The sequence below is a fragment of the Furipterus horrens genome, unplaced genomic scaffold (assembly GCF_987537825.1).
Source record: "Furipterus horrens unplaced genomic scaffold, mFurHor1.1.pri manual_scaffold_5, whole genome shotgun sequence".
Taxonomy (NCBI): Eukaryota; Metazoa; Chordata; class Mammalia; order Chiroptera; family Furipteridae; genus Furipterus; species Furipterus horrens.
Window position 1 is genome coordinate 114,925,752 of NW_028327175.1, and position 11,647 is coordinate 114,937,398.

The 11,647-nt window shown below is 45.7% G+C and overlaps 1 protein-coding gene across 1 annotated transcript in view; it reads right to left on the reverse strand.

Annotated features, from left to right (window-relative positions):
* The window catches only part of SEC14L5 (SEC14 like lipid binding 5), a 50,843-nt gene extending 39,897 nt beyond the window's left edge, over nt 1-10,946 (reverse strand). The window contains exons 1-2 of the mRNA XM_090277062.1: nt 10,728-10,946; nt 9,406-9,520 (exon numbers count right to left, since the gene is read on the reverse strand). Of these exons, the coding sequence (XP_090133188.1) occupies nt 9,406-9,468 (63 nt within the window). The 5' untranslated portion in view covers nt 9,469-9,520; nt 10,728-10,946. The remainder of the gene's footprint in view (nt 1-9,405; nt 9,521-10,727) is intronic.
* Between the last annotated feature and the right edge of the window lie 701 nt (nt 10,947-11,647).

The following is an 11,647-nucleotide window of genomic DNA, read 5'->3' on the forward strand; positions in this document are numbered from 1 at the left end:
AAATCTCTGCTCAGCCTCTGAGCAGCTCTGTGGCCACAGGAACAAATCACCAAGCTCTCAGTTCCTTAATTCATTCATTTGTTAAAAGGAAAATAAGAAAAGTATCTACCTTGCTGAGTTGTCCAGGCAAATAAAGGAGTCTGTTTTAGTAAAGTGCTGAGAACAGAGCCTGGCACATGGTTTGTTCTACATAAGCATTTGTTAAATAAATTTAAATGTTTAAAAAGGGTGAGATTCTATAAAGTACAGGAAAGCTATTTCTGCTAATCACTTGACAGCTGCTCCCTCCCCCTCTCCCTCCTTCCTTCCTGCTCTTCCTCATGCAAATTCAAAGGAAGCTGGAACCAGTAGCTTAAACCTTCCACAGCAAATGTGGGGAGAATAGCCAAACCACACTAAGATATTCTAGCCCAATACGCCACCTTTCCTCTCCATGCTGCAGGCTGGATCCGGGGCACTGACCACCATATGGCCACCTCAAGAGGCTTCTCTGTCCGTCCACCAGGTTTCCCCTGCAAGCCTCGGAGACTCCAGGACAGACAAGTATCAATCCTCTAGCTTTCCAAACTCTTCTTTTTTAATTGAGATGTAATTCTCATACCATCAAATGCACCCTTTTAACGTGTACAGTACAGTGGGTTTTAGTACATTCACTAGGTTATGCAACAATCACTACTATCTAATTCCAGAACATTTCATCACTCCAAAAAGAAACTCCATACCCATTGGCGGTGACTCCCCAAACTCCCCACCCCAGCCCTAGGCAACCACTAATCTGCTTTTGATCCCTTTGGATTTGCTTTCTCTGGACATTTCATATCACTGGAATCCTACAATAAGTGGTCTTTTGTGACAGGCTTCCTTCACTGAGCATTGTTTTCGAGGTTCGTCCATGTTGTAGCAGGTATGCGTGCTTCATTCTTTTTCATGGCTGAGTAATGTCTGGATCCCAACTCTTGACCAAGGTGCTTAATCAGAGCTTGGTGAATGAGCCATCAGACACCCGATGGCAGCAGTGCCATCCCAGCTGATGAAGGGAAGTGGGTAAGGCAGAACCATGGCAACATCATTCTAGAAGGCTTCTGCAATCACTGCCACATACAGTCTATATACACGGCTATACCCAGATAGCCCTGTGGCTGAAAAACCTACTGCTCTTCTAGTCAAAGCCAGCTCAGGAGACACAAAGGATAAACACAGAGGGTCAGAGGACCCTGTAGCCAGGGCACCCAGACACAGTGAGGGGAAAGTCTGGGGTGTGATGGAGTGGCAGAAACAAAGCACAGGGCTCAGACACTGCCTTTGTTTCTTGCCAGCTGGGTGACCTCAACTTAACCTCTCTGAAAAAAAGTATAAGGATGATGATACCTACTTAATAAGGGTTGCTCTAAAGATTAAAAGGAGATAATATGTGCAAGGTATTTGATACAGTGTCAAACACCACATAGTAGATTTTTAAATGGACACAGATTTTTTTAGAGCTATAAATCAACAGGGACCTTTTTTTTGGTACACGGGAATTTGTACACTCGTGTTCATAGCAGCATTATTCACAACAGCCAAAAAGTAGAAACAAACCAAATGTTCATTGATGGATGAATGGGTAAACAAAATGTAGTCTTTCCATACAATGGGATATTCAGCCATTAAAAGAAATGATGCTAAATGAAATAAGCCAGACATGAACGGACAAATATTATATGATTCCACTTCTATGGGGTACCTAGAGTAATCAGATTTATAAAGACAGAAAGTAGAATGGTGGTTACCAGGGGTTAGGTGGGGGGAGGGAGGAACAGGGAGTTAGTGTTTAATGGGTGCAGAATTTCATTTGAGGAAGATGAAAATTTTGTGGAGATGGATAGTGATGATGGTTACACAACACCGTGAATGTACTGAATGCCACTGAACTGTACACTTAAAATGATTAAACTGGCAAATTTTGTGTTATGTATATTTTGCCACAATTTTTTTTAAAGGGAGTACACCATCTCCTAAGTGGCTTATAGCTCAACCATAAGCATTGATCATGATTTGGGATAGGATATTCTGTCTGTGTTTATTTTTTTATAGTCAACACCTCTGTCTCTATGTCTGTTTTATTCACCAGTGGATTCCCTGGTGCCCTCATGCAAACTAGGACACTGGAGACATCCGGCCAATGTTTGTGGATGGGTGCATGGAAGAAAGGAAGGAAGGGAAAGAAAGGAAGGAAGAAGGAGGGAGCAGGTCCTGCAGGAAAGGCAGGAAGTTGGAATTCTCATCACATATACACCTAGAAGAGCAGACGGAGCAGTACAGGTGCCGCCTCTCAGCACAAGTGGGCCTCTGTCTACACCTGCCCCGGTGCACTGCAGCAGGCACACCGTCCAGAGAGTAACCTGTACCTGTGTTTGCTGTTCCTTGTCTACCGCAGAGAACTTAAGTTCTGGAAGCTGCTTCATGCACAGGTGAATAAATGCCTGAGTAGCTCCCCTCTGGCCCTGATAGCGGTGCATCTGCAGCTATTGGCCAATGAATTATCCTGAATAAGACGCAGATGAACAGTTTTGCCTGTTTTTCACAGGTTCCTGATCCCAGGGCTGCAGCAAGGGGCACAGTTAGCACAGCCTAGTGATTATTCATTTCTGCTTCTATCCACTCCTCACAAGATGGGTCCTCCCTTTGCCTGGCTGGCACCTTGTGTCCTCATGAGGTCACGCCATTAGAACGCCTGGCCTCTCCGGCACTGAGGGAGTACACAGTCTGGCTGCCCAGCAAAGCAGCTGCAAGAAATCTTGCTGTGGCTCTCAGCGGGGGGTGGAGAGCAGGGCAGGGAAACCCTCCTCCTCTGAACACTCTCCCTGCCCATGAACTTCTAAGATCACCTGGTACCCCTGATGATTCCTAGAGAAATGAGGTGGAAGTGAGACCAGCCCAGCAAGTCTTGACATTTAATGGTATGTCAGGATCTTGATGGGAGGGAAATGTTATTTTAGATTTCTCAAGTGTCTCAGGAATGCGCCTGACTTTCGTCACCTATGTTTCCCCATGCGCTGGGATAGAAACCCCCATCAACCCACTTTGTGGCAGCCAGGAGATCCTCCCAAACCCCAGATCTGATCTGCTTAAAATCTTCCAAACTCCTAAAGTCCCTGGAGAGATAAACTGATGCACCAGTCACTTTCTGACTCTCACTGGGGCCCAACCTTGCCACATCCATTTCTTCAAAGGGACAAATTCTGCCCCCTGAGTCTGCACACAGCTGGCCCTTCTCCCCTCAGCTAGGCTCTACCTGGCTGCCTTAAAGACCCTTGGCTGGCAACTTGTTCTTCCCCCATTACAGGTCATCCTTCATAGCATTTGCCTGGTCTGTCTCTCTGTGTCTCCTTCTCTCTGTCTCTGTCTCTATCTCTGTCTCTCTGTCTCTCTGTCTCTCTCTCTCTCTCCCACTCTCTCCCTCTCTCTCTCTCTCTCTCTCTCTCTCACACACACACACACACACACACACACACACCACAGTGCAAGCTCTATGTGGGCAAAAAGGGATCATGTCAAGAAAACCAGGTCAAGACAAAACTAGAAGACAGACATGGTTCCAACCTTCCTGAAGTTTACTTTAATGAAAAAGATCCATATAAATGAGTAAACAAACAAATTTTATATAAAATTATCAGAATAGTGGTGCATTCAAAAAGTACTAGGAATCAACTTTTTCATAGCCCCTGCACCTAACCCAGTACTTGGCACACAATGTAAACTTGAGTATTTGTGGAATGCATACATGTATGTGTGCACGAATTAATGAATGTGTAAATGAATGAATGAGGACCTAGCTTATTCCAGGGCCCCCTGAAATCAGAAGATCACCTTTCTGGGCAGTAGATCACCTCTGTTCTTCCAGCCCAAATCAAAGCACCACAGAGCCCTGTAAGCAATCCAGGGTGGAAAATATTGCTTCTCTTTATCTGTTAGCAACGGATCAGATGACAACAGGCTCCAGGGAACTAATTTAAACTCATTTAAATAAGGCCCTAGCTGCTTTATTAAAACTACATTCATAACAACAATTCCAACTGTAACTGCCCATGGCCTGGACTGCAAGGATTTACCTTCAGAGGCTTCTCCTTATTAATAACCCATTTGCTAAGTTACGAGCTGTTTATCAACACAAAAAGCCAGGCCTTTAAATATTTTAACACTTAATTGCTGACTACAACCCTCACCGTGAAAAGCTTATTGCTTTGGAAACTCTACTCTGTGCCATCTTCCTTCTTTAAGTCTGCAGAATCTGAGATGACTTAAAGCCATAGGTTTTTGAGCCCCAAAGGGACACCTGGGAAGGAAAAAAGGCAGCCAGGTCATTCCTGAAGCTGCAGAGGTGACTGGTACACAGATGTTTACTGAACATCAAGACAGAACCCAGAATGTCTGAGTGTGAGCTCAGGCTGTGGGGGTCAGATTCCCTGAATCCAAACCTCTGCCATTTACTGATAATGCCATTTACTAAATGTTACGGTCTGCATTGTGTCCACCTGCCACCAAAAAATAAAGGTTCCCCCAAGTACCTCAGAATGTAACTTTATTTGGAAATGGAGTGTTTAACAGAGGCAATCAAGTTAAAATGAGGTCATTAGGTTGTCCTTATAAATCTAATATAACTGGTATACTTTTAAAAGGGGAAATTTGGACACAGAGGTGCTCACACACAGGGACTATGCACTTGAAAAGGGGAGTTATGCTGCCACAGCCAAGAAACTACTGGAAGCTAGGAGAGAAGCCTTCCTAGTGCATTCAGGGGAAGCACAGCACTGCTGGCACCTTGACCTTGGACTTCTGTCCTCCAGGACTGTGAGACACTAATTTTCTGCTGTTCTAAGTTATCCGGTGGAGTCCTCTGTTACACAGCCCAAGTAAATGAGGACACTGACTAAGGGATAGTCTCCTTAACCTCTCTAAGCCTCAGCTTCTTCTGCTGCTGCAGCTAAGGCTGCCATAATAGTGCCTGCCTCTGAGCTGGCATGAAGGGCTGGGGCCACAGAGGGCTCAGGAACTGCTCCCAGGCTCTGTAGGCATCAGCTGCCCACTGAGAGGCCAAGGACTGCGGGGTTTGGCTGTGCTCCCTTCTGCAGGTTGCTGATGGGGTGCAGGCATTCTGGACCAGTCCCAATGGTAACTGTCCCAGCAGAACCACTCACTCAGCCCAGATGGCACCCCTATAACTTCAGATCCTCAGCTCTGAGAAATGACAGAGCTCATGGTTGGGAATATAAATTCTGGGGCAACTGCCTGCAGTTAAATCCCCATCTGCTACGTGTTCCCTTTGTAGCTTTGGGTAATTTATTCATTCTTTCTGTGCCTTGGTTTTCTCATCTGTAGCATGGGGCTATCCACTGAACCTATCTCATGGGGTGATTATGAGAAGTATGCGCATTAATATTTGAATGAACTCAGAATAGTGCCTGGGACCTAGGAAGTACTGTGTACATGTCTGTTAAATAAAATTTAAAATAGAATCTTCCTAAACCCACCAAATAACCACCACTATTCACACCAAGGATTTATTTGGAAAAAGTATGTCCACACAAAAACTTGTACATGAATGTTCATAGCAAAGTTATTCACAGTAGCCTAAAATTGGAAACAATCTAAATGTCTATCAACTGATGAATGAATAAACAAATTTGTCCATCCATACAATGGAATATTATTCAGCCATAAGAAGGGATAAAGTTCTGAATCACGCTACAGTGTGGATGAATCTTGAAAATATTATGCTAGTCACAAAAGGTCACATATTTTATCATTCCACTTGTATGAAATATCCAAAATGGTCTAATTTACAGGGACAGAAAGTAGGTTCATGGTTACCTAGGACTGGGCAGAATGGGGGAAATTGAGGGATGATGACTAAAGAATACAGGGCTTCTTTCTGAGGTGATGAAACTATTCTCAAACTGACCGTGATGATGGCTGCAAACTCTATAAATATACTAAAAACCACTAACTTTTACCCTTTAAATGGGTGAATGGTATGGTATGTGAGTTATAGCTCAATAAAGGTGTTGAAACAACAAATAATAATATTAAATTTAAGTAATACTTCACGAGCATTAACAGTGTGCCAGGCCCTGTCTGGGCACCCATATCTCTTCACTGAATTGTCACTTCAACTCTCTGAGGAGCCAGACCTTTATTATCTCCATTTTCTGAGTGAGAAACTGAAGATAACCTTGAATCCACGGGCTGTAGGCTAACCAGAGCAGCCTTCACAACATAAGTGATCACAGTCCAGTCCTTTGTGTTCTACACACAGGGATCTCCACAAAGACCCACACACACATACTTCCTGGCACCCACATTCAAAGGGAGCAAGGACCCTCTCCAGCCTTGGATAAGGCACTGCCTTCATTGTCTTAATTACTGTCCTCTGCTTACCAATATAATCCAAGCTCATTGTTTTGAACCAAACAATACAGAGTGCTATAGGGAAAGAAGAAAGCAAAATTCCCCTGGGATCCCACCCCTCAGAAACAGAATTCATGTCAAGGGATTTGGCCCAAGGAAAGAGACACCTATTCACTGGATTAGTTTAAATTTTTGAAATCAAAGAGAAAAAAAGACTTTTTAAAAAATGTTTTAAGCTGGGTCTTAACAAGTTGCCTCAGTGCTATTTTATAACCAATTTCACAAGCCCAGTTTTAGTATTTTATATCATCACTGGAGGACTTTTGAAGAAGTGAGGGAGGCTTTGATTTTCAAGTCAATTTTGTTAAACAAACAAACAAACAAACAAACAAAAAACCAAAAGGCCAGTTGGTCTGGTCACTCGGAAGTGGTAAAAACAGCTGAGTTCACCCTGAACTTCCCTGGCATCTGACCCAAACTGAGGGCAAGTGTTCAGCTGAGAAACAAAGACAGACATTTAGTGCAGAAAACCCCTTTTGTACCCACACTGCGCACAAGTTATGTTGAGTTATGCAGCTATTCTGGGGACAATGATATTTTGTAAACAGTCGGCCAAGTGGCTTTGTCAGGGATGTTACAGCGGTCTGGAGCCCTTTCACTGACAGAAACTGTATGGAAGATAAGGTGACATGGTATCTGAAAAATATGAATAACTTAAATTAGAGCAGATATAGATAACAAATAGCTGAAGACCTTTGTTTCCTACATACAGCATCTATACACCAACATCTAGGACTATTAACAGCTAAGGGAACAAACTGAGACCTGCCTTCATTAATGGACTGCAAAGCCTACAAAACATTCCTAACATAGTCCAAGAAAGGTGACATGAGTACGTTACTAGTCCTATTGAGTGCTACTGACATGTTTTATTTTAAAATGCAATGATTATAAATATTTTTGAGAATCCTAAACATGCTAAATTAAATTTACATTTACTAAGCACATGCAATAATAAAAAATTATTTGTTTTCCATCCTATTGTTATTTGTCTCCACATTATGGCAGAGAACCTCAGGTCCCTACATTGTCCCAGAAGTGTGGGGACAGTGTCTCTTTTCTACGAAGTAAATGAATGAATGAACAAATGAGTCCTAGGGTCTTAGAATACATGAGCTGCCTGGAGCCTTAGAGGACAATTGTTTATATTTAGCTGCCATTTACTGTATGCTCAGTATTGACCAGGCCATGCATTGGGTCATACACACACACACACACACACACACACACGCACCTTTAATCCTCATGACAACCTTATGCGGTGCATATAACCATCCACATTGTACAAATTAAGAAACCAAGGTTCAGAGAAATTCAGGGACTTCCCAAAGACACACAGCCAGAGAACTGCAGAGCAACAACAGAGACCCAGGGTTTCTTTTCTTTTTCTTTTTTTTTTTTGCTGGGTACAGTGAACTTTATTGATGGTGCATGACAAGGTAGGGCTCCCTAAGCCCCTCCCCTCTTTAGGGGGTCTAGGATAGCAACTAGAGGTCAGGAGATTCTCAGTATGTTGGGGGATCAGTTTGGGGCAAGGATTCCCCAGCAGCTGAGGGCCTCTCTTCCTGTCGCTGGGGCTGGTGGTCCTGGGGGCTCTTACTCCTTGGTGGCCATGTGGACCATAAGGTCCACCACCCTGTTGCTGTAGCCAAATTCATTGTCATACCAGGAAATGAGCTTGACAAAGCGAGACCCAGGGTTTCTGATCGCATGTCCTTAGGCTTCTTCATCACCAACTGGTGTCCCATCTCCATTACAAATGAAGAGAAGTCACACAGCCACAGGCAACAACAATAACAGTAACAAAAACAGTGATAGCATCTGATGTGTGCCAGACCCTGCATAAAAAGCTTTACATATATTGACTCATTTAATCCTCAGCAGGATGCTTGGATTTAGAAACTATGTAATCCTCATTTTAGAGATGAGGAGTGAAGGCTCAGAGAGGCTACATAACTTGCCCAAGGTCACCCAGTTAGTCAGTATATGCCCTGCTTCTTTCCTGACCTGGAACCATCTACACAGAATAGTACAACATGCACAGAAGATTCAGGCGATAATTTTTAATCCTTTATATGACTATAAACACATATGTAGATAGAATCATAGAATAAGATCAGGCAGGACACACACAGAGGGTGTGTGACTGCAAGGAGGACCCTGGGAGGAGGTGTTGTGGTTAAACTCATAGCTCTGGAGTATCCACTGTGTATATCTGAGCCCCTGCTCTCTCTCTTTCTAGTCACAGAACTTGAGGCCATCTTGTCACTTATCCACCTCCAGTTTAGTGGAGATAAAATGAGAATAATGTGAGCTATTGGGAAATTTTTTATTTTTATTTGTTGATTTGAGAGAGAGAGAAAGGGATAAACATTGATTTTTGCTGTTCCACATACTTATGCATTTATTGGTTGATTCTTATATGTGCCCTGACCAGGGATCAAACCCACAACCTCAGTGTATCAAGACGATGCTCTAACCAACTGAGCTACCTGGCCAGAGCCAAGAGTTTAAATGGAAGAATATATGTAAAGACTTACATATATTATTTGTATTTATTGTACACCCTCAGGGAATAACTGCCATTATCATCGTATTAGTGTGTTTACTATTATTACTGCTACTATCATTACATGAAATGACAGCAGTGGCTTAGCCCCTGGTGTCCTTGTTTTCTGTCAGAGGATCCTGCAACAAGAGACCAGCTAAGTTTCAAGAAGGAAAAGAAAGAAAGACTGTGTTTTGGTGAGTGGGAAAGGATTCCAGAAGTTGTATTAAAAGGTAGGATGGTCAGGCTGAGGGGTCACTGGTTAGAAGCTGAGCCCACCAGGTCAACCAAGTAGGTCAATAATTCCTTCTGATCTAGGGATTGAGGGGTTCTCATTCCTTCCCATCACAGCTGACATCCTGTATCCCTCCAACCATCACACAGGGTCCAAAGAATCAGGGGTCACTCACCGCCATGACCAGCTCGAATGGGTACTTGTAGATGCGAACAGGAGACTGGTACTTCTGCACCATGTTCCCACGGGAGCGCCGACAGAAGCCACTCAGGTAGGAGTAAGCACAGAGCCTGGGTGACAGGTGACGGGTGAGGTAGCAGCTCCCTCTACGTGAAGCAAGAACCTTACCCACTACTCCCCATGCAAGGGGTAGGGCCACCCCCTGTGGCCCCATCCACAAATCTCTCCAGCCCTCAAAGCAAGGTACCCGATGTCGTCGTCGTCGGCAGCTGTCCGTCTCGAGAGACAATGGTGTAGCTTCTTAAGAGTCTATCTGCACCGCCGAGAATGGCTGTGCAGTCCGACTCGGGAGTGACATGGTATCTGTCTCCTCCCGTGTTGAATCGACATCATGCGATGACGCTGAAGCTACAGAGCCTGGGCAGGGTAATATGGAGGGTCTGCTGTTGCCCATGCAGCAGACCCCCCCTCTCTTCGCAGCTGAAGGGTCCAAGGGAAAGACGGAGTCGATACAGCTTGGGTTCAGGTGCGCCGCAGGAGTTGCCGGTGTTGACTACAACGTCAAACCGCCTTAGGGACTCCGGCTCCGGATTTTCTGTCGGGGTTTACTCCCTTAGCCTTTCCCCTGAAGAGGTATGCCGCAAGGCAGCGGAGGTTTTTTGGAGTCAGAGTTTTCCTTCTCTGATGTACCCTGACTGGAAGATCGAACCAGCGACACTTAGCTCGCAGGCCGACGCTCAATCCACTGAGCTAAACCAGCCAGGGCCAATGTAATCCCCAAGTTATTCTCTGCCAGGCCCCAGCACCTGCCAGATACATTACCCACTGCTCCAGATCACACTCACCCTCCAACAGAAATCAGTATCCCTAAGCTTTCCCTGGTCTCCACTCCTTCACATAGAGGCTCCCAGAAACACCCTTCATTGCCACTCACATGGAAACACACACATTGGCAATTCTTACATTCCCACAATTCACCACCCACACACTCCACAGCTCACCATAGACATCTCCCAAAAATCACTGTACCTTCTCTCCCATTTCCTCCAAGATAACTTGATACATACACAGTCTTTACCTAATTTTACACGCACTGTCTCACACACACATGCACGACTCTCCTCCCACATGGACCCACCCTTGCACAGGCACATAACTTTGCACACTCAGCTCCTGGAGTATGCACTTAACCAACGCTGCGCACTCACACAGTTCCTCTGGTGCACACAGACGTCCATAATACATACGCACACACACCAATGCACACATGTACACATGCACACATGCACACACGCATGCACGCACGGGCCGGCTCACCCTCGCCCTTGGAGTCTCCGGGGAAGCAGCCCCGGGGTAGTGAGGAGCTCAGACTGACAGGGACCTCGTAGCCGCCTGGCTCCGAGCGCAGCGCCTGGGGCAAGGCCCGACCACAGTCGCCAAGTCTAGGGAGGCCAGCCTGGCTGGCCAAGGAGGGACCTGGGGGTCGGGAGTGAGATCTGCCTGGCTGTAGCGCTCCAGGACCCGGGACAGCAGAGATCGTAGCCCGGTCCTGCCCCTGGACTGGCCCCGCCCCGGGATGGCCCCGCCCCACGCCCCTGTCATGACCCCGCCCAGATCCACCCGGCTCCCTGCCCTGGCCAGCCCCCAGTCTTAGCCCCGCCCCTCATTTTATATCTTGTTTGACCACGCCCCCAGCCCAGCTCTTCCTCCAGATTGGCTACTCCTTGGCTGGGCCCCGCACCCGTATTGGTCTCGTCGTTAAAGTACGCAACGTCGGGAATGGACCGGACCCCAAGGCTTTACCCCTAGGCTGTCTCTTCCGCTTAGCGAGCCCTTGCCCCTCCCAACCCCACCCCTCCTAGTACAATTTACTCTTGACTTCTTGCGTAATTCGCATCAACCTGCTGCTTGGGCTCTGAGCCCCACGGGTCCCACTGGCCTCACCCCAGAGCCCTTACGGCCCTGTTCCCAAATCCAGCCCATGCATCATTCATTCACTCTGCAAACATTTAAAGAACACCTACTAAGTGTCAGGCACTTCCAGATGCTGGAGAGTCATCAATGAACAAAATAGACAAAAATCCTTGCCATCGTGGAGTTTACATTAAATAAATGATGCCAAAGTGAAAAAAACATAAGCAAGGAAGGGGCTCAAGAAGCAAGAGGAGAAAGGGTACAATTTAAAACAGGTTGGACTGGGGACTCCGTGGGAGGATGACATTTGTCCATCATTCTCA